Below are 24,511 nucleotides of genomic sequence, written 5' to 3'. Positions count from 1 at the left end.
GCTCTATCCCATTTCGTGTTCTCTCTTTCCCACAATAATTGCTTAAGGATATCAGCGATTGTTGGAAGCTGACTAAAAATAAATTCCGCAGGAGATCCAATGACATTATGGACAAAGTTACTTACATTCAAACTTCTTTTTAGGTGACATCTTTACGGACACTTGATAGTTTATTCACCGAAACCAGTTTTGAACAGTTAGACACTTTTGTCAATGCAAGACCTCAAAAAACTTGTCGCACCATTGGAATGACGAACTGACACATTCAATGACTGGCGATAAGCACAAGTAGGACGCAATCCTTCAAAAACGCACACAAATGCACATGTATTTTCACTTAAACACAATCGGCAACGTAAACAGTTTCCACATCAAACACCAATTTTTCTATCTAGAAAGCAACGCAAAATTACTCCTAATCTCATCTGCAGACACACTAGTGAGTCACTTTTTTTCTTTTCTCTCGATGCTACTCCCACTTTTAATTTTGCGACAAACTCCCTTTTGGGCGACTTCATTCTATGCACTGCAGGTGTTTTATCGAAAGGAGTTTTATCTACAAAAATAATCATTTATTTTTTCGCGCTACGAACATAAGCTGGACAACCACTGGTATGTGTCTTGTTTGATAACATTCATTCTACTATAAAGTCTTTTTTTAACCTTGATTACCCCATTTCTTACCTAATTAGCTGTTTATAAGAGACGAAAACTCGATTTTTTTTTTCCAAAACACTGAATAAAATATCTTTTGGGGCCGTTTCGTCCAAATTTTAGTCTGGTGGCACCTGAAGGACTTGACCTATCAAGCTGAAATTTTTTCACGTAAAATGTGTACATTTCTGCCCAAAATAGCTACTAAGGATAAAATGTTTTCGTAAAAGTAAATATGTATAATTTATTTTTAAAAAAATGTAATTTTTAACACATTTTTGAAACATTAGGCCCTTAGTGGCACCTAAAGAAATTAACTAATCGGCGTGCGATTTTCTATATGACATATAGAGTCCATTTCGCAAAAAAATTTCACTAAGGGTAAGCTGATTTCAAATAAAGTGGAAATTCGATGCACCCTACTGTATAACTAGTAGTGGTTCCTGAGGAAGATACTTTTCATAGCAATAGAATTGAAACTTTTACCGATATACTTCCTCAATAGAAGTCACTGGAGCTAATAATAGCATAATAATAATAACATATCGTAATATTAAAATTAGTGATAATAATAAACGATATGAAAATCAAGTAAAAGAAATTTTAAAAAATTGCTATCTCTTTTACTTGATTTTCACATCCTTCATTGTTAGAATTCAACAAAGCTACGAGTAAGATGAAGTGTTTAAAATACCTAAAAGTAAATATTATTTCCTATCATATTTAAGAATATAAACAAATATGAAGCAACCTAATTAACATATTTCCTTAACATCGTTTTTCGACTCTAGGACAAAAAAGGAATAGAGAAACTTAAGAAAAGCAGTATTGAAAGAATCGTAATGAAGATCTTTGAATGCTAATTTAAGGGTAGAATATATTGACTAATAATTAATTTCCTTTTGGATTTTGCCTTTGTAAAGGGATGAGCATTTTCATGATAGTTGCAACATCATAACGTGGGGAACTCGTGAGCAATATGAACTTTTATTCGAAAAGTGGAGAAGCTGGCCGAAATTACTAAACAGAGATTGGTATTTTCTGGAACAATTGGCTGGGTGCCCAAGAGATGATTGGAAAATACAAAGGTTAGTTCCATACACTATAGTAATGTTTTCTTTGAGCATTGTTACTTTTCCTTTTGTTATTGTAAATAATGTTTCGAATCCTTAGTAATTATGGTGAATCAGTGACATTATATTTTGACAGAGAATAATGGACACTTCAAAGAGTATACGTAAATTTGTATTATAATGTAACACTGTAATATAACACCTAGAGACCAAGTGTTAGCTAAAATGAATATTTTTAACGATAGTGATATAATGAAAGAGAGCGTGCTGAAGTTCATTTAGCTTGTCTTTGCTTCAATTTCATCCTGTATTGCCTAAATTGCTGCTTAAATGCTGAATATTGCATATTACTTCCATTTTTCTTCATAATTACGACTCGATTAGGTTCTATAACAAACTTATAGTAGGCAAAAAATGAAAAATCACCCAGATAGGTGGGAGGAGTTGAGTTGATTGAGTTGATTTTGGGTTTAATGTCCCATTCAGCAGCGAGGCTATATGAGACGTGGACTTACTGATTAACGTGGAATCCGAACCACATGAGGTCCCGCCGGGAAACGAACCCGGGTCTACCATGCCAAAGGCGCGTACGCTAACCGCTTAGCCACGGAAGAGCTCGATACGTGGGAAGATGATCACTGCAAAATATGTGGACGAGTTATGGCGACTAATAAGGACTGAGACAAAGAAAAGGTGCCATTTAGTGGATCAGAGAAATAACGGCCCTTCTTAACTGGACTCAGTTTGATTAAAGTTTAACTTTTATTAGACTTTACAAAAATTCAAATAGACCTATATTAGGGCAAAAATAATATATGTTCGTTGAGCCTTATGAGTTCGTTCAGCTTCTACGCATTAACAAGACATGACTACAAGATGCCGAATCTCTAGAGAACTTACAATCATATTTCGTTTGGAATGAACCCTTATACTACTGAGTACCTCGATTGGATAAATGCTCAAGGGGTAAAGGTCACCAGCTAAACCTGATCGACATGTTCTTGTGAATTATAGATATACCAGGTAACATCCATAACAGAAAGACTGTTTAAGATTATTTTAAAAAAAAAATGTGTTTAATAATCGAAGACAATTTATCATTTGAGACCTTTAAGAAAATCTTATCATGTGCAACTGCAATTAATGATTCCTTGTACTTGCACTAAATTAAAATATATTTAATAGTGTATTTACTCATTAGGAAGTGGTCAAAAATGTCTTTCTATTAACTGTTGTGTGTAAGGTGGTGTAAAATTTTGAACTGTGTGTGTAGGGAAATACTGATAAACGGAAATAGCCATGTTCTCCTCTCTACAAACAACGATCAGGAATGATTCTAGATTATTTGAAAACTATTCATAAATTAATTTCAGTGTTTGTTCATTATGGAATATTTATCTTCATCATTTCTCTTAAATTTTAGTATCCATTTTTGAAGTAAAATCACATTTTTCGTGTGTTTATTGTCTGAATATCCCGTCGCAATCTGTACACACGAGGTATTGTAAATTCCGCTGAATAATTGTATGTTTGTTTGCAATGCAAGTGAAGAAATTGCAAATACATTAGGGAAAGCTTTTTCTAGTTGCTATATTGCAAGTATTAGTCTGTCCGTTACAAATGAGCTTGAAATTTTGATAGAGAAAATCTCATCAAACATCCAGGATGTGTACAAATATGTTGGAATTTCAATCTTAAAAGAGCAGTTCGACTTAGAAATGCATTTTTTACAATTTATTTCCATCTGTAGAATTGAAAATTCTAAAAGGAATGGTGTTTGTTTGATCACGATACGTTCAGTCGTTAGCGAGTAACAGAGGAAGAAATATTTTGTGATGACGTCATAGGTGGGCAAGTAGCGAGAGCAGGCTTACACACTACACAGTGCCAAGCATTTCGTTTGTGAGAGGTGCGGTAGTACGTTCTGAGTGCGGTTTCCTTTTCCAGAACTGATTGCAAAGACTTACAAATATCATCTGCATGTAGAAAATGATATCTGATGGTGGGCTGTACAAACGTTTTTATAATATTATAAAACGTATCCTATAAAGCATGAGTTCAACGTTTCAAAAAAAATCGAAACCAATATGTGAATAGATGGCGTACGAGATTGCTACAACACCTAAGTACCTTTTTTTAAGCATTCTTCCGATTCCCGAACATATGTATGTTCATTTTCACGTTTTGTTGCAATTTTTAACGCTGACGCTATAATTTTGTGCTTCAAGGTATGTACAGGAGCGCAACATATGAGGCAAAAATGAAATAACATCTGTAAAGTTTAGCAGAATACGAAAAACACTTCACTGGTTAAATTTCTTTTATTCTCATAGCTGTCCGCGGAATATCTCTCATCACCCGTTTCATCATTGTCACATGATACAGAGAAATTAAACGATGAATCAATGTCTTGAGGAACAGTCATCGTCACTGATTCCTTCTACAAGCCGGTATATTTCACTCCCTAATTCACATTGTATAGCTTATTTCTAAAGCAGTATCTTCAGAATCATGAGTGACATCGTCTCTATTACCCTCTAATGCCTCGTCTTGACTACAACCGTCAATTGCGTCTTGTATGATATTTGTACGTTGGTAACTGGACATAGATCGGTGCTCGTTCAATGGCTCGGATTTTAAACCTTTCAATAATATACTTGGAACAGCATTCTTTCTCAGTTTGCGTGTACATAATTCTCCTGGTATTAGCCAGAAGTGGATCTAGACAATAAAAACTCAAGGGGGGAAGGGGGGTCAGAACCCAGACTATGATATGTATATCATGTTTACTAAAAACTTTCAAAAATATCTAAATAATAGCTTAAATCAATTCTGTCACTCAAAAACTGGGAGGCCTAGGCCCCCGGCCCCAGCCTAGATCCGCCACTGGCATTAACTTTCAGTAGACTTGACTTCTCGAAGGCAGGGTCTTCAAGATGTTTGGAACACAAGTGATTTTATTTGGTACATTTCTTTTTCATTGATTTTCTTGAGCCATAATTTATATCGATCTGGTGATTTCTCACGACTTAGAAACGTAAGAAAATATACTTTACGTCCTCAGCTTCAATTCCACAAGAATTACAAGCAAAAACACAGCAGGTGTTAGGCATTTCTACTTCACTTCACAGGCATAGCACGCGCTGTACTAACACGTGTTTTCTATTTCACACTAGTGTTTCTTTCAGAAAAAAAATCCGGTGGTGGGGAAGGGACACTTAGTATTCGGCGAGGCACATTGTTTTTAGACAATACTATTATATTTATTACATTATAGACGTACTATTTTGGTCTCCTCCGGGGGAATCTCTCTGAGCTCCGGGAGACAGTGACACCATAAAAACATGTCTGGAAGAAACTCTGTTTCGCACAACAAACGTAATTACTGCTCTCTCTCTACTCTTTGTTTTATACTAATGCTATAGGAAAAACAACTAACAAAAACTTCCCTCAAGAATTCAACACAGAGCAACTAACAAATCCGAAACACAATCTATTAAATCCAATGCACTATTAAAGGTTTATCAGCTGCGTACAAGGGAGTGGTTGCTGACTCACATTGAGTTTCTCGCGTATCCCACCAGTGACGTCACTATTTACGATTCATCAAAAACAAATGTCTGTAGAAGCTGAACGAGACGGCCTATCAAGATATAAAAAAATACGGGTCTCTTATTTTTTGTTACTCTTTCTATTGCAACAAACTTGTTTTTAACTCGAACTGCTCCTTTAATTACGTGTCACTAGTATAATTGTTAAAGGACAGCCATAAGTAACAGTTTCAACTGATAGCAGAGATAAATACTTTTAACATCCTACTTAATATTAATCTGCATAAATTCAGATATATCAATAAGACAGGAAACACATGTATTGTTTCAGTAGCAACTTGTAGTTTGATATATTATTCCACAGTATTACTCGATACAAATGTAAAGGACGAGATCTCATTCACCGATTAGCACTGACATTCTTCTTTTCATCACCATCCTGTCCCTTTTCAGGACACCGTCCGTGTCGAGCATTGGGTCAGAACGTCTCATCTCATACTTTCTCTCCACATTTGTACCCGTAACACATTTTCTATGTTTCCGGCCCTCTCTTACATGTCTTCTTTCCCTTTTTACAAGCAGCATTTCTTTTACCTTTCCTCTCGGTGTTCCTCCCTCTTCTTGGTTTCTTACTCTTTCCTTTCTATCCTTTGCTCTTCCATTCTCTTCACGTGACTAAACTATTTTATTCTTTCCCTCTGAATCAGCTCGCCTATGTTCTGCCAACCACCTTCTCTCTTACTGTATTGTGATTCTATCCCTTCTGCTTTTTCTTCTATTTCTCTCAGAAACTTCATTTCTGCTGCGTGTATTCTGCTTTTCGCTCTTCTCGTCGTTTTCCAAGTATCCAATTCTATGTAAGAATCAGTATACATATACTTTAATGTATGTATTACCTACTTGATATGTTGAAATACTCTGCAGGTGGAACTCTTGGAATGTAGTTGATTTGTGCGATTGAAATGTCCAAAAGACTGGTTACTTTCAAAAGAAAAACAAAATAACGAAGAAAGAACGAACGAAAGAAAAGTCTACAATATTTGGTTAGTCAAAGTACTTTCCGACTGCAAAAATGCATTTTTAACGTCACTCAACCAAACATTGGATTACATAATGGGGGAAGCTTAGAATATGTGATATACTTCAAATACACTTGTTATTAAAAAGGAACATGTTGATTTCGGCAAGAAAAATTATTTCATTAACTATAACAAAAAGTTATTTTGATGATGCAGTAAGTGCACATTCTGAAAGGCCAAAATGCGGACACACTTTAATCTGGCTAATTCATTATATAAACATTAATGTTCGATACAATATTTATTATTTTTATCTTTTGTTTTCAAGCTCACTTTGCCTAGATATTGAAAAATATACCTAGCTATTGAAATGTGAAAATTAATGTAACATGAGTACCTAAATATAATGTTGACTTTGCCTATTTATATTTCTCAGCAAATCTGATCTTTTATGGCAATTCCTTCTTTGAGTACAAATCCCCAAACATTTCTTTACACATGAAATATCTGAAATTCTTTGTCAATAAATTCGAGCTTAGAAAATGTGGATAAATCAGGTAATTTTGGACAATGTATGTAGACGGAAAGTTTATTATCAAAATTGGGACATGTTCACATTAATGTTGACACATGGTAACCCTGAACTAATCAATATAAGCAAGTTTCATACGTGACGTTCTGATTAGCAAATTCATTTCGATTATATCCAGAAATTCATTTTAAACTAGCTAAAAATAATCCCTAGAGACTCAATTAATTTAAAGAGCTTTTCATTTGTGGTTGTTTTATGGAACCTGTATTCTTTCTTTGAACTTCATATATCGTACTGTATTTACTTTCTCTGAATAAACTGAATTGCATACAATAATACATATATCTTTTCAGATTATTAAACTACACACTTGAAGAAAATCCCATCTTTACTGACAGTGACATGGAATCAATTATTTCTATGATGACCACTAATTCTTATGGCTGGAATAACCTTTTAAGATACTTCATCGATTACTTTGATATATACAAAGAAAGGTAATGCAGTGTTTTAATACATATCCTTTTTCGTTTTATCTAGTTGTATTTTTAACCGTAATAATACTTTTAAAATACTGGAAATCAAATAAACATTACTTGCCAAGTATCAAACAAGATTATAATAATTAGTCTTTAATGATTGAATATATGAAGAAGAGTAATGCATATAAAGTATTTATTATTTAAACGTTCCGGCTACAAAGTAAAAGGCCCAGTGTCTTCCAGGGAAAACGAACATAAAATACAAAATAATACAAAACAATAAATTTTCTGTGCCTCCTAAACTAAATGACTGCATCAAATACACCGAAGGTTTCTTCCTTTATGACACGACACTAACCAAAACTTACCATAAACAAAACCGTCAAGTTGGCCGAGACACTTTTAAAATTTCACAATCTGACTACGTGAATCGTCCCTGCTACGTTCCTGCTAAAACCTGCTAGAATTTAAACATTCCTGCTAGATAAATAACGCCGTTATTAACGTTTCAAATCTCCCGGCTAACTTGACGTCAAGTTGGCCGGAACATAATCTTATTTTTTTAAATTTCACAATCTAACTACGTCAATCGTTCCTGCTACGTTCCCATTGAAAACTGCCCGAATATGAAAATTATTCCTAAATAAATAACGCCGTTATTAACGTTTCAAATGTTCTGGCCAACTTGGCCGGAACATAATCTAAAACTTTTGAAATTCATAATCTGACTACGTGAATCGTTGCTACTGAAAACTTCTTGAATTTGAACATTACTGTTAGGTAAATAACGCCGTTATTATCGTTTCAAATGTCTCGGCTAACATGGCGTTAAGTTGGCCGGGACATAAAGTTTTAAAATTTCACAATCTGACTACGTCAATCGTTCTTGCTACGTTCCTACTGAAACTGCCCGAATATGAAAGTTACTCCTAAATAAATAACGCCGTTATCATCGTTTCAAATGTCCTGGCCATCTTGGCCGGGACATAAACTTTCAGAACGTCATACTTTGACTACGTGAATCGTTTCTGCTGCAAACTGCCCAAACACAAACGTTACTGCTAAATAAATAACACCTCCATTAACGTTTCAAGTGTTCCGGCCATTTTGATGTGGAGTTGGCTGCAACATAATCTTAATTTTACAGGATTTCATAATTTGACTACGTGAATCGTTTCTGCCATGTTTCTTCTGAAAACGTCCCGAGCATGAAAGTTACTGCTAATTATATAACTCCGTTATTAACGTTTCAAGTTTCAGGGCCATTTTGACGTGAAGTTGGCCGGGACATAATCTTAAAACTTTAAATTTCATAATTTGAATACGTGAATCATTTCTGCTACGTTCCTCCTAAAAACTGCTCTAAACCGAACATTCGTGCCAGGTAAATAACGCCGTTATTAACGTACCAAATGCCTCTGACAGCTTGACGTCAAGTTGGCCCGGACATAATTTTAAACTTTTGACATTCCGTAACTTGACTATCTGAATCGTTTTTGCTATGTGTCTGCTGAAACCCGGTTGAATTTTAACATTACTGCTAGGTAAATAACGCCGTTAGTAACGTTTCAAGTGTATCGGACAACCTGACGCCAAGTTGGCCGGGACATAATCTTAACCTTTCGAAAGTCCATAATCTGACTACGCGATTCGTTCCTGCTACGTTTCTGCAGAAAACTGCCCAAACATAAACATTACTGCTAAATAAATAACGCTGCCATTAACGTTTCAAATGTTCCGACTATTTTGATGTGGAGTTGGTAGGGACATATTCTTAAAATTTTAAATTTCGAAATCTCATTACGTGAATCGTTCCTGCTACATTCCTGCTGAAAACTGCCCGAACATGAAAAATAATGCTAAATAACGCCGTTATTATCGTTTCAAATATCCCATCCAATTTGACGTGGATTTTTCTGGGACATAATCTTAAAATTTAAAATTTTCATAGTCTGATTACGTAAATCGTTTTTGCTACTTTCCTACTGAAAACTGCTCGAATTTGAACAATATTGTTAGATAAATGACGCCGTTATTAACGTTTTGAATGACCTGGCGAACTTGACGTCAAGTTGACTGAGAAATAATCTTGAACTTTTAAAATTTCGTAATATGAATCATTCCTGCTAGGTTAATGCTGAAAACGTCCCTAGAATGAAAGTTACTGGTAATTAAATAACGCTGCCATTAACGTCTCAAATGTCCCAGCGAACATGTCAAATTAGCCAGGACATAATCTTAAAATTTTTAAATTTCATAATCTGACAATGTCAATCGCTCCTGCTGAAATCTGGTCGAATGCAAAAGTTATTCCTGAATAAATAACGCCGTTATTAAAGTTTCAAATCTCCCAAGCAACATGACGTCAAGCTGACCGAGACACAATCTTGAGCTTTTAAAATTTCATAATATGACTATGTCAATCGTTCTGCTGAAAACGTCCCGAGCATAAACGTTACTCCTAAACAAATAACACCATTATTAACTTTTCAAATGTCACGGGTAAAGTGGCGTCAAGTTCTTCTGAACATAAAATTGAACTGTTAAAATTTCATAATCTGACTACGTGAATCGTTCCGGCTGCATTTCTGCTGAACACTGCCCGACCATGGAAGCTACTGCTAAAAAATAACGCCGTTATTAACCTTTCAAACGTACTGGGCAAATTGACGTCAAGTTGGCTGGAACATAACTGAACTTTCAAAATTTCATAATATGACTATGTGAATAGTTTGTGCTACGTTTTTGCTGAAAGCACCCCGAACATGAACGTTACTGCTAAATAAATAACACCGTTATTAAAGTTTCAAATGTCCTGGACAACTCCAACTCAAGTTGGCCGGGACATAATCTTGAAAATTCATAATCTGACTACGCGAATCGTTCATGCTGCGTTCCTGCTGAAAATCTCCAAACATGCAAGTTACTGCTAAATAAATAACGCCGATATTAACGTTTTAAAGTTCCCGGCCAACCTGACCTCAAGTTGGCGGGATTTAATCTTAAAATTTATAAATTTCGTAATCTGAGTACGTGAATCGTTTCTGCTGAAAACTGCCCAAACACGAACGTTACAGATAAATAAATACCGCCGTTATCAACTTTTCGAATTTCCCGGCCAACTTGACGTGGATTTTTCCGGGACTTAACCTTAAAATTTTAAAATTTCATAAACTGACTGCATGAATCATTTCTGCTACGTTCCTGTTGAAAACTGCTCGAATTTCAACAATACTGCTAGGTAAATAACGCCGTTATTAACGTTTTAAGTGTCCTGCCGAAAATAACGTGAAGTTAGCCGGAACATTTGAAACGTTAAAACGGCGTTATTTAATTACCAGTAACTTTCATCTTCGGGACGTTTTCAGCAGAAACGTAGTAGAAAAGATTCACGTATTCTGATTATGAAATTTTAAAATTTTAAGATTGTTCCGGCCAACTCCACGTCAAAATGGCCGCGACATTTGGAATGTTAATAATGGTGTTATTTACCTAGGAGTAATGTTCAAATTTGAGTGGTTTTCAGCACGAACGTAGCAGGAACGATTCGCGTAGTCAGATTATGAAAATTTAAAATTTTAAGATTATGTCCCGGCCAACTGCACGTCAACATGGCCGGGACATTTGAAACGTTAATAACGGCGTTATTTATTTAGCAGTACCGTTCATGTTTGGGTAGTTTCCAGCAGAAACGTAGGAGGAACGATTGACGTAGTCAGATTATGAAATTTTAAAATTTCAAAGTTATGTTCCAAGAAACTCGACGTCAAGTTGCTCGGCAGGTTGAAAGGTTAATAATGGCTTTATTTATTTAGCAGTAACGTTTATGTTCGGGCAGTTTCCAGCAGGAACGATTCACAAATTGTGAAATTTTGAAACTGTCCCGGCCAACTTGACGCTTATACCATAAACTCGTAAAATACTAAGTATGAAATGTTAAGATAGAGATTCCGGCAATACCGGTCCATGCTCACACCAAACAAAAGACAGTCTTTTGGCGAGTTTATCTTCCCACATTATGAAAAACTAGCGATACAGATTATTACGCTTATGAAATATGTATGGTGAATTTTACAGTGTAACAAATTACCTGAGTACATAATGTAAAAAATAATATATATACAAACGTTATATATATATATATATATATATATATATATATATATATACAGTGAAACCTCTACTAACGGACACCTCTATAAAGCGGACACCTCCCTTAACGGACATATTTTGTAATCCCCAAACACTGGAATAGGAAAACACATATTGGCAAACCTCTCTAAAGCGGACACTCTCTAATACGGACACGGACAGTCTTTTCAGTCTTTTATAGGTATTATTTACCTCCGTATTACGGACACTTTCTCTAGAAATAAGTTGAAAATGTAGTAAAAGTACAGTTTTAGTAATTCATACATGTGTCACCAAGAAAGCATTGTGACAACATTTTGCCTCCTCAAGTGTCTGCTCAGCAACCCAGACGAAGCGTCTCTGTTTAACAACACTCTTATGTCCTTTGCTTGCATCCCACTCCCACCCAAGCTGTTTTAGACACAAAAGTGATTGACAGTTGCCCGCCGTTAGGGATGACACGTTATGCTGCTGTCTCGTTGGAGTATCTAACCAACCAGAAGACACGTTTAGTATTTTTTTTTTTTTTTTTTTGCCCTTAGGTATATATATTGTCTCAAAAAGGACACTTCAGGACTGCAATTACCCCACAAATTAGAACGCCATACTGAAAACGAAGGAAGTACTGATAAATGTAAAGTGCAGAGAACTATAACATGTTATTTCCATGTTGTGCCTCGAACATAGAGTATTGGATGACAGAGGATAATGCATGTAATATTCGTAAATACGTGATTCATGCAAAAATATTTGTTTTACTTGTATATTACCTTGCTCACTAATTTACATAACAAAATACTGAAACCTCTTGAAGGCGGACACCTCTCTAGAGCGGACAATTTTTGATTCCCCATGGCTGTCCGCTTTAGAGAGGTTTCACTGTATATATATATATATATATATATATATATATATATATATATATATATATATATATATATATATATATATATATATATATATATATATATATATATGTATAAAAAGGTCCGGGTTTAGGGGGTGCAAAGGTGCACGTGCACCCAACACTTCGTTGTAAGTATACACTACCTAATGTGAGAAGCTAGCAGTGAAAATAGCAGTACTTTCCGAAAATTTCTGCTGTCATGTTTCCATTTGGGCTTAGAAACAAAGGGAAGTTTTGCAAAATTGATAGTTTAAGTCAATTTTCTAAAATTTGAAAGCAAAGAATTCACCGAGAACAGACACTTAGTATTTACAGGGCATTTCCTCATTCACACCACACATGCCTAAAGGCATTTATAAAATTCTAATTCAATTCAAATGTACTGGCAGTTATTGGTGATCCTGTGTATATATACACCTAGGTATACAGGGTGGCCCATTTTAATCTTTCCACGGAAATATCTCAAAAACGGCTGAACATAAATGAACTGAACAGAAACTCAAATAGGAAAGCCATGGAACAAATCGAATGATGTTATCGCGGTGCCTCCTGGGCCGCCTTTCGAGGGTTCCAGGCCCAACTGAGAAATCTTAAACGAAAATATGAGTCAAGTGATACCTCGTTCGATAGATTTTCATACACTGAACAGCATCGTGGCAAAATTTTGTTCATATGGGTCCCCATTTTCAAAATGGCCACCAAGACATGGTTCCTTTATCAGATAAAGCGTCCAGTACCACTAATATGAAAACGGTTGGATATAAATGAACAGGATAAAACTCGTATAGGAAACCACAGAGGGCATTTATCATTCCACGCTTCGAAAATATTCCAACGGAGATAAAGATTATTAAGTTATAAGTGACATAATGCTAAAGAGGAAATCTAATTCTTATAAAATTATCTTTCCGATCTCCCTCCGTAAGTGGATGAAGCGGGAATGAATGGTAAAAGCTCAAATGAGAACCCCACTTTCACTTGCAATAAGTATAGTTTGTCTGAAACACTTGAATGTATACTTCTCCAAAATATAATTGCATGCCCGAATTTTTCAGAGTCCCTTAAAATTCTAAGTTCGGCAACAATGCATTCTGAATGAGAGGGGGGAAAGAATGAAAAAAGAAACAAGACTTATGAACACAGCTCACAGTTTGCTGTTTGAAATTCTTAGTTCCTCTTTTGTTACTTTTAATAACGATACTTCTAGTGCAAAACAGTACCTCAGTATTAACGCAGCAAACTTTTTTCTTTTCTTTAAAGAAACACACACATTTTTCTCGGCGAAAAAGAAAGATCGCCATAAAAACAATGGTAGTTAAGGAATTCGTTCTCTATAAATCCAACTGAAGGAATGTTCTCTAGTTGTTGTGATTGTCATGCGTATTAAATAGTCTATTTTTTGTGTTGATGCAATACTTTTTAACTTGGTTCGAATCCCACTCGATGCATTTATATTTTTTTTTATTTTGTATTTTTTCAGTCATTCTTGCCATGCATTTCTATAGTATATGTATTACACAGAGATGATGGACAAATTTCTAATTTAACCAAAAACAAAGTGTACAGATGTAGAACCTTTCGTATATATCCCAATGTGAGTCCCCCTTAGCAAATAACTTCTTGCATCGATCCATAAAATTTTCATAAACCTGTAAATAAATCCGGAGATCTAGTGTTCAGGAAATCAGTATCAGATCTAATACCTCCTTCATCACTACCAGAACGCTATTCTTCTTCTTCTTCTTCTTATTATTATTATTATTATTATTATAATTATTATTATTATTATTTTAGGCATCTTTGTTGTGTGAGACCCGAATTCGATTCGGTGGGAGTTCATGTGGTTCGGGACCTACGTTAAGTTGTAGGTTTACTTTTCATATAGCTCACTGCTGAAAAGGACGCTAAACTCAAAATATTATATTATTATTATTATTATTATTATTATTATTATTATTATTATTATTATTATTATTATTATTATTATTATTATTATTATTATTATTATTATTATTATTATTATTATTATTATAAGTAGGAAATAGGAAAAATGGTTTTAGGGTACTTAATTTGGTGAGACATTTTATTTCTTCCCAGTATGGATTTTATTGTTGTCTTGGTTTATCAGAACCGTTTTAGATAGGTTTTCACGACGATCTCACATTTTTTTTCACTTAAAAGGCTTAATAGCTCTCAATAGTATCACCGCTTGCTAGAGTCTATCTCACAAGAATGCACTCACTTTCATAAGACATTGGCCATCACCTTACACCGAACACTGTCACTTAGTATTTTACGAGAGGAGATGAGGTGTGTTCTCTACTGCTTTCAAATCGGTTTTGTCTCAGGTTCAAAGTAGTGGATGTAAGCCATACATTGAATTACGATATATATATATTTTTTTAAAAAATGGTTGTGTCCTCTTTTTAAAGATAAATGATGTGCTCAAAAGTGAGATATCTTTCACATTTTCCTATAGAAAAGCTTGTCTGAAGAGAAATCAAAATGAGTTGAGACCATAGTGGGACACTATTTAGTATATCTTAGATCCTGCGCAGGGCCATATTTCAACTTCAAGGGGAAACGTACATCTAGAAAATACACTGAATTCGCTGCCAAGTGTGTTCAGCATTCAGATTTGGGAACCTGACTCGTCAATACTTTCCTCATGCTCTTATACATTTGTATTTTCAAGACTTCATCAGAGGATGTTGTAACTGCCTATGATTTCTATAGCACACCAAAGTTTGGATTTTACAATACTGTCATGAGTAACATCAATGTTTTCTGGGTCAGTATTATTGGAGGTGCACTGCAGCGAAGTTCATTAACAATGAACCTTTGATCTTTTAGAAATCTGCAACGCAAATTCTCACAGTAGCATTAGAAGTAGCACAGTTCCTCAACAATTGACACATATTTAGTTGGATTTTTGAGGTGATATCCTTCTAGTAGATGTACCCAATAAAAGCTCGGTAAAGCGCACCATAGAGCCGTTAGGGTGCAATGGGCTATCCGCTCTGTTCAACTCTGCTCAGATGAACCATCCTCTCGAGTCGGCTCGGTTTAGCTGCGCCATCGTCTCGGTAGACGTGATATATGAGCTCGGTCTTTCTAAGCTCGGCTCTGTGATGAACAAACCGCTAGCCGACCAATTGAAACCAATTGCACAATTAGAGTCGGCACGTTTCTTTCAGCGCATTCAAATGGACCGAGTTTCGTCGCTAGATGTTAGATTGGTTGTCGCTTTTATGGAAGTGACTGTATGTAAGGCTTAGTAGGTCTTCTTGTATCTGATCTCTCCTTAAAGAAATCCTTGGTTCGGCTGTGAAGAGGATGTTACAAAACAAAGTTCTTGTAATATCAGGTGTAAATTTCCAACTCGATAAATTTCTTGTATAGCTATCTTGAAGAATTAATGGATTTACGCAGTGTTCAGTAGCTTTTATCAGTTTAGGTGAGTAGGGCCGTGGTTTTTATTGGACATTTGAAGAACAAACACTAAAAAGAACGATGTTTTTTATTATTGAAAATAAAACTTCATAGGTTTTGATTCCAACACCATGTTTCACATCCATACTGCACCGCGAGATTTTCATTGGAGAAAAGATATTCAATTAATAATTAACTCACATTTTCTTTACTGTTTATGCACTTTGGTGTTCTGTGGGAGATATCAGTAAAAGTGTTTAATGAGTATCAATTTGGGCAACAACGACACGCTGATGTTCTCTCATGCTTCACAGGGTAAGCGTAAAGATTCATGAACTATCGGAAATGAATTTTCTAAAAGGTAGTCCAAACTTTTAAATATATATAGGGTAATTTTGAATAGGCCTAATATAGGCACATTGAAAGCAAAATGATGATATAGAAATATAATTTGACAGAAGCGTGAAATATCTTGTCTAGGGTTCAATCTGTTGTTTAAGTTACTTTTAAAATATATCGCCTTACTTTGTCATCTACTTTTCCTTATATACAGTATATGACACAAGTTATACTAGGTGATAGTTGTTACTTATATAAATCATAGTCGGTTCGGAAGTAGGCGCTATTTGTATTGAAGCTACAATAGCTAGGTACAACGTTTGTAGCTCTAGATGTAGCGGCGCTGCGCTACAAGAATAAACCTGTAACTAGTAGCTGTAGCTGAGCTACATATTTTTATAGTGTGTAGCGAATTTTGCACTAAAGCTACAAATAAATCTTTTCCAGGACGCAAAAATATTTTGTAATTCCATTTCTTCACAACATTTTAGTAAACTTTTATATGATGATAGGAAGAAAATATGGTTGTTTTCTGACTTCTGTCTCCAACTTGCAACAATATTACAAGAAAACTTTCTTAAGTAAATTGCGCACTGACGATCGGTCAAAAGGATGTAATGATCTTAAAATAGACCTACATGCCATTTTAGCAACGAAAGCATATATATTTTGGAGGGGGTAATATATATATATATATATATATATATATATATATATATATATATATATATATATATATATTAAAAAGAGCAGACAAAATGCATACGTTACTGTGAAATGCAAATTGACAGACAGAGCTTTTATGTAATATTTTAACCAAACTTTTAATTTCAATTTCGCATGTAGATGCCATGACATATATTATAATGCATGATGCCAAGTAAGCTGTATTTGTGACAAGAGCTTAAGTAGCAAATAAGTTTCTGGAAAACTAGCTAATAGTTGTAGTGAGCTACAATTTTTATCATGTAACTGTAGAGCAGCCACTTTTGAAATGTAGCTTTCCTATCACTGCCCATACTAAAATAATGTTATCAAATGGTCAATATACTATATATTTGCCTTCTACGTATGCTTCTCGGGTCTATTGTAGGCGATCTTGCTTTCCTCGATTTCATCAAGCGATAGAAGGAAATTTATCACCTTTCTCAGTTGGTTTTCTGTAAGATCAGAAAACTTAAAGTTAAGGATATGATTTAGAGTGCTCGGGTCATAACCAAAGAAGGGGCAAGAAAACCATGGCCCTACTCAACTGAACCGACGAAAACTATGCAAAAACTTTATCGAGTTGGAAATAGTATTGTCAACCAGCTCAGCTTGAACTCCGACTCGGTTCAACTGAGCCAAAAGCTTAAGTCTGGTCGATTGGAATGAGCTATTGGCCGGTTCGGCTCGGCACAGTTGAGCCATTCGTTAGAACCGGGTCGGTTGAGATGAGCCACCGGCTTGGTTCGGCTCGCCTCACCTAGGCTCATGTGAGCCATCGGCTCGAGTCTGCTCGATTGGGGTGAGCCATCAGCTCGGTTCGGCTCAGCTCAGGTAAGCCATGGCTCGAGCCGGCTCAGTTGGAATGAACCATCGGCTTGAGCCGGCACGGTTGGATGAGCTGCTGGCTCGGCTCACTTCTCACTTCGGTTCGATAGTGACTGAGCCGGGAGCTGAGCTGCTCTAGCCTTTGACAACACTACTACTTTGAACCTGAGAAACACAGAATTGAAATCAGTAGAGAAAACAACTCATGTCCACTCGCAAAATACTCATGAGAGATTGTTCGGGGTAAGATGATGGCCAAAGTGTGATGGAGCTGAGGGCATTCTTGTGATACTATTGAGAGCTATTAAGACGTTTAAGTGAAGAAATGTGAGATCGTCGTGAAAACCTATCTAAAATGGTTCTGATACACCACGATAGCATACAGGGTTTGGGTACAAAACCTCGCGGCCAGAACCTCGTGGCGACAACCTCGCGGAGCAAAACCTTGCCTTCCGAAACCTCGCGGCCCAAAATCTCGCCGGGCCAAAACCTCGCGCCCCAAAATATCGCCATAACCAAAATCTCTCCTGACCAAGACCTCGTTGTAATGATCTCGCGACAGAGAATCTCGCCTGGTCTAAATTAAGCGAGACGTAGTGTCGCCTGGGAAGAAATGGAAGAAATAAAACCTCTTCACGACGATTTCTTCAATGTAGAATGTTATATATATTACTATATGTATATATTTAGTAATAACACATAATTATATTAAAATAATGACAAGAAAATTTTAATGCATGCTTTGGAAATCTATATAAAAAAATTAAACGACTATGTTTGTTACATTATATATAGGGGCCGCGGTTGCTCAGTGGTAGAGCGTTCACCTCTGGTGCTTGGGGTCCCGGGTTCGATCCCAGCCGTCGCCAAGTGAACTTTGTGGTGGACAAACACCGTGTGCGTGGGTTTTCTCGGGGTTCTCCCGTTTCCTTCCACTTTCTTCATTCCACCATTTCATTCATTTCTCATAATCACAGTCTCCTTTAGCCTAACCGCCATACCGTGGGACGTAAAACTCAACGATTTCATTTTCATTTTTTTTGTTACATTATACCTCTTGAGCCATCCTACCGATCTCAATCAAATTTTCAACATAGATGAGGTTCGAACCTAGGATGTATTTTGTAATTTCACTTTGTCGGTACAACAAAAGCGAGGGGGATATATATATATATCCAAAGCCGTAGCTACAGATTTCGGCGCCCAGGGCAAAGTAGAATTCGGCGCCCCTACTCTCAACACACCAAACTCTTCCTTCCATTTTTTGTTTTTACTTATAAGAAAAGCAGCAGATATTGTTATACTACACTGAATTTTTATTAAGCTGCAGGCGAGATTTTGACGCACGAGATTTTGGCCTTCGACGTTTTGGGCGGCGAGGTTTTGGCCAGGCGAGAGTTTGTCCCGCGAGGTTTCGGGCGGTGAGGTTTTGGTCCTGCGAGATTTTGTCCCGCGATGTTTTGGGCGGCGAGGTTTTGGCCGGCGAGATTTTGGGCGGCGATGTTTCGGCCGTGAGATTTTGTCTGTATCCCAAAATACAATCCATAGGTGGAACCAGCGCCGTAACTTAGTTTTTTCTGGGGGGCAAGCATTAATACGCGTATTAGGGCCCCATAGATAATTTGTTTCTCTAATTCTTGGGCCCTCTCTTTCCATCTTTCTCTTACTCTTTATGGCCCTCCCGCACGGAAATGTTGCGATTCCATTAGTTGCGCCCCTGAGCACGTTTCATACATGACAAATTAATTAAGGGGACAATATTGACAAATCTCAAGTCCATACTAATACATATTATTTCTAGAGCACCTAATAGTAGACATTTTTTACTGAAATGGGCCCTAGACTAATTTTTGTTTTATTTACCTTTTGCGCCCCTGTGTTGCTTTGTTTATATAACGCAATGAACCTGTTTGATGCTTCATTTATAATTTCATGTTCGTATCGTATATGGAGTAAAAATTTTTGTCTTAAAATGGTTCCCCACCAAACGGCAGGGAGCTTCCCTGGAAGGGGCAGTTGCCCGATGCTCCCCACAGGTTACGGCCCTGGGTGTAATAGAGAAGTGTACAAGTGACTGGTATTTAAGTGAACTAATATTGTGCAGACGACTTTTGAGCAATACCCTCTGTGATTTCTTATAGGAGTTTTATTCTGCTCATCAGTTATTATTTCAATCGTTTTCATATTAATGGTACTGGACATTTTATCTAGTACAGGCGCCATGTCTTCGTGGTCATTTTTAAAACGGTGACCCATATGAACAATCTTTTGCCACAATGCTGTTTAGTCTACGAAGATCTATCGAATGATGAATCACTTGACCCATATTTTCGTTTAAAGTTTCTAAGTTGGGCCTGGAGCCCCATGAAAGGCGGCCCTGGAGGCACCGCGGCAACATCATTCGATGTGTCCCATGGCTTTCCTATTTGAAGTTTTGTTTGGTTCATTTATTTCAACCGTTTTCATATTAGTGGTACTGGACGTTTATCTGATACAGGTGACATATCTTGGTGGCCATTTTGAATACGGTGACAAATATGAAAAAATCTTTTGCCACATCGCTTTTTAGTTTTTAAAGATCTATTGAATGAGGTGTTACTCGCCCCATGTTTCCGTTTAGGATTTTAAAGTTTGACCCCCGGCCCCATTGAAGAGCAGCCCTGGATTTCACCATTCAATTTGCCCCATGGTATTTCCTAATTGAGTTTCTGTTCAATTCATTTATGATCAACCGTTTTTTCGAGATATTTCCGTGGAAAGATTAAAATGGGCCACCCTGCATATATATAGCTTTCTGTGTCTATATAAATTATCTATATATGCCTTATATTTTCCATTTAGCAAATTTATCCAATTTTGGTGTAACTTTATTACACTGTTACGATAGTATTTGAAAGTTAAACAACGTATTAATGTCGATTCATGGTCGGAAACAAGAAATATTAAATCAGAAATAATTATGTGATTATAAAGTCGAAAGAAAAACTATAATCCTTTAGAGTATAAACACTTCATCCAGTTCCTTGCCAGGTGGTAAAGTGCCCAGGACCGAGGAGACGTTACCACGTTGGATAGAAACGGATATGCGCTGTATTAGATAAGATGTGGAGCGAACTTCGCCGGAAACACAAGAAATGCGTCTTCCTACCTCCCTAATGAATTCAAGACTTCTTGCACCCCAAGCACCACTTGTTTCAATAGCGATTGGAGTGAAAACAAACTTTTCGAGAAGGTTGCTGTATTTTCTTTGCTTTTCAGCTTCTCTGCGATTAGCAACAGCTCCAGCATTCAATAGTGACAGAGGGAGACTTGAATGAGCGCATGTATCAGCGCATGTGAAGTCCCACAATAAACATTTACCTCTCATCCATGGAACCAGTGTCATCCCATCCGATCGCTTTCCATCCGAACGACAGCAACCTGAAGCTTCCCGTATTGAAGAAAATCCAGCTGTGTTGAGGGCTCGTAGTATTATATCATTTACAGAGGAATGTCGGGCGAATCTAGCAGCGCTCTTCATGCATGAAAGGCCATGCAGGCCATGTTGGTTAACCTCATCCCCACAAGCTGGACAGCGATGAGGCTCACAAACTGCTAAGCCTAAACGTAAGGCTGCAGCAATTCGAAAGCTTTCATTTGACAAATGAAGGCCTAAAGGTGGAGAAGGTATCTCCATCAACCATGCACCCGCTTCGGGAGACGAGGTAGCAAGAAGCCTGGCTTTATCTTCCGGAACATGTAATTGACATGCTATTGGTGTATACCAAGATGACTGATAACACTTTTTGTTAATCTCCGGAAGGCTTGTATCTGCTAAGTTTGCCCACTTATTAGAGCCTTCTTGAACTGAACCATCTGGGTCCATACAATAACCCTGTGGAAGGAGAGCTTCGATTAAACGCAGAGATCCGTGGTATGACGCCAAGAATGTAGGAATCGCCATATTCACAGCTTGTCGAACACCAAGACCGCTCAAACCAACAGGTAAACATGCTTGTGTCCAAGAGGTGTCATTTAAAGAGCAGTTCAGAATTGATTCAAGGCCAGTTTTCAGGACAGTATCATATTTTTCCAGCAAAGAACTCTCATGCCAAGATGGAAAGTATCTTAAAAAATAGGTTAAGCGAGGGATTGATAAAGATGCTCGTAAAAGGAAAAATGCTAAATGGGCTGAAATTAAGGGAAGCGGAGACAAGAACAATTCTAAAGTAGATATTTTATTCAATAGCACGTTAGTGAGTGCTTCCGACGTGAGAGCAGCACCTAGAAGACAAGCATTCTGAATTGTTAGAGGGCGTATGCCTGGTGCAGCCTCATTAAATCTTCTAAAGATTTCGTCGAATGCGGTTTCATCTGTTCCAAGACAACACACCTCGCATTTAGAAAAGTTAAGACGCAAGCCAAGAGAACTATCTCGGGTTCACCACCAATTGTTGCATCGTCTAAGTACCAAATGTTTAATTCGGTATCCAGTGATTTAAATAAAGAGCGAATGGTTATCGCGAAAAGTGCTGGGTCCAGGGGATCACCTTGTTGTACACCTCTCTGAGAAGAAATAGTGTTTCCGTTGAAAAACAGATCACTTGGTTGAGCATAACATTGATAAACATATGGATAAATTGAAGGAAAATTATTCATCACTGCGGCAAGCATAGTATCCCGGCGAAGCTCATTAAATGCGTTACGAAAATCCAATTTTACAATCGCCTTAGTAGCACTGTGAGTAGAAGAGAAATAAACTCGGGCTGCGCGAACAGCTTCCTCGGCACCATTAGGAACACAAACACCAAGCTGATGGGGGGATAAAAATTCTTAACTATCTCACGTATTCTAAAGCATACAATTTTTGCCGATATTCTGCGCCAAACATTCCCAACCGCTATGGGCCGACTACCACCATCCTTTTTTCTTAGCGCTGTAAGTTTGGCACCGAAGAACAGTGGGAGAACTTCCGTTGGTACTTTTCCAGAAATTATTAAATTAAATAGATCACATAAGGATTTTAGGAGTTTTTCCTTCGATTACAGTATTTGACAAGAAAGAAGGTCTTTAAGAATTGAAGGACGAAGCCCATCTAGACCTCCCGCGCTGCCTGACAGAAAGGAGTTAATTGCTTTTTGAACCTGCATAGTCGAAACTCCTTGAAAAGTGTGTTGACCATCAGGAAGATCCGGCTCAATGAAATTGCCAGGGTGGGCAGGATGTTTTTCCAACAGGGTCTCCAATACAGAGGTACCCGGAGCAGCAACCGTATCATCAGAAATTAAAAGACGTGCTGCTCCACGGATGTCACCATCGGCAAGTTTATTCTCTACAACCTTCAAATTAGAAAATTTGTGGTTTAATCGAGATTTGTTCAGCTTAGTTTAAGGCCAGGTTAAGGCGTCATGGCCAATATTACACCAGAGGCGAACTCGCTGCTTCACCCAAGTAGTTAGATTCTTAACTTTATCTGATTGTTTGGGAGCACTTAAAGCAACAAATGGAAATAGGAAAAGGTTGATCCAGTCTTTTGCATCATTTTAAATTGTTATATGGTTTAACACCTCTGCGAGTGCGTCAGCCGCCGTTGAACGAGCACCTTTTGGAACACGTCTTAATATATGTGTCGAGCACCTTACTGACAGTAATATCTTGCCATATTAGAAATCGTCAAATCTTTCGTGTTGTTACTACTGTTAGTGTCGGTAGCATTTGCAGTTTTACTCTGAAGGCAGGCATTAAATGTGACATCACAGCAAACACCATCATCACACGCAACCCGATGTTTCTTACCAATATGTATAGCTAAACCTCTAGCACTCACATAATGCTTTCCGCAATGACGACAAGGCAATACATTAGCACTTTTAGAAGCATCAAAGAAAAAGCTATCATTGCTAGCACTTGACACTAAATCACTGTTTGTAAAAGCTGGCGTCTTTCCAGCTTGCGAAGCACATCCGTCACTTGATGATTCCATTAATATAGTTTATTACATAAATTTGTTTCAATTATATACATTTTAATTAACTTACGATGGCAATGTTTAAAAAATCAACCGTTAATTTAGTATTCATTGTTGAACGATGCATATATTAGCTTCTGTTCTTAAAACCAAATCAGTTTTTGGTAATTTTAACACCATTTCCGAACCGATTTGAAAACGGATTTCACCGCTTTCTTCTCCCAAGCTTCACGTTCACATTGCACACAGATATATTTCACCATCACAAGTTTATCCATTGCTCCACACCGTAAAACCCTCAGAAATATATATATATATATATATATATATATATATATATATATATATATATATATATATATATATATATATATGTATGTGTGTGTGTGTGTGTGTGTAAAATAAAGACTATATCATTTAATATAAATACACACACACAAATACTGCAAAAGTGATATACTGTCTGTACTGTCTGAAGGTTATATGAAAGCTAGAACAAAACACACAAACATACAAACATGATCTACACAAATATACACGTATGAGGAACACATAACTTAAATAGATCTGGCTAGTACGCGAACCTTTCCTTCTGAAACTTACTATAAGGGACCGAGCAGCGACATCAGTAAAGGCCCTGGCAACTCTGTTCCAGTCAGAATGAAACTGCTCACACTCTGAAGTAGCAGCGGAAACACCTTTTAGCAATTTGGCTTTCACTGAAACTCAAAATTGTTCTATGGAATGCAGCTCTGGGAATTTTGGTGGTTTCATCTCTCTGCGTACAACACTGACATCGTGGTTCGAGTACCATTGCATTGCTAATTTTCCATAATGACCGACGCCAAGTCTGGCGAAAATAAAGTTTCACCACTGTGTTTACGTAGTATTGGTAGGTCTTTTATTTAAGC

At 36.9% G+C, this 24,511-nt stretch overlaps 1 protein-coding gene across 1 annotated transcript in view; it reads left to right on the top strand.

The window, feature by feature from the left end:
* The window catches only part of LOC145662524 (aminopeptidase N-like), a 98,239-nt gene that overhangs the window by 49,395 nt on the left and 24,333 nt on the right, over positions 1–24,511 (top strand). Inside the window, exons 7-8 of the mRNA XM_081728184.1 lie at positions 1,578–1,742; positions 7,183–7,326. Of these exons, the coding sequence (XP_081584310.1) occupies positions 1,578–1,742; positions 7,183–7,326 (309 nt within the window). The remainder of the gene's footprint in view (positions 1–1,577; positions 1,743–7,182; positions 7,327–24,511) is intronic.

This window comes from Thermobia domestica, chromosome 10 (genome assembly GCF_964235325.1).
Source record: "Thermobia domestica chromosome 10, izTheDome1.hap1.1, whole genome shotgun sequence".
Taxonomy (NCBI): Eukaryota; Metazoa; Arthropoda; class Insecta; order Zygentoma; family Lepismatidae; genus Thermobia; species Thermobia domestica.
This window is presented reverse-complemented; position numbering and strand designations above follow the sequence as displayed.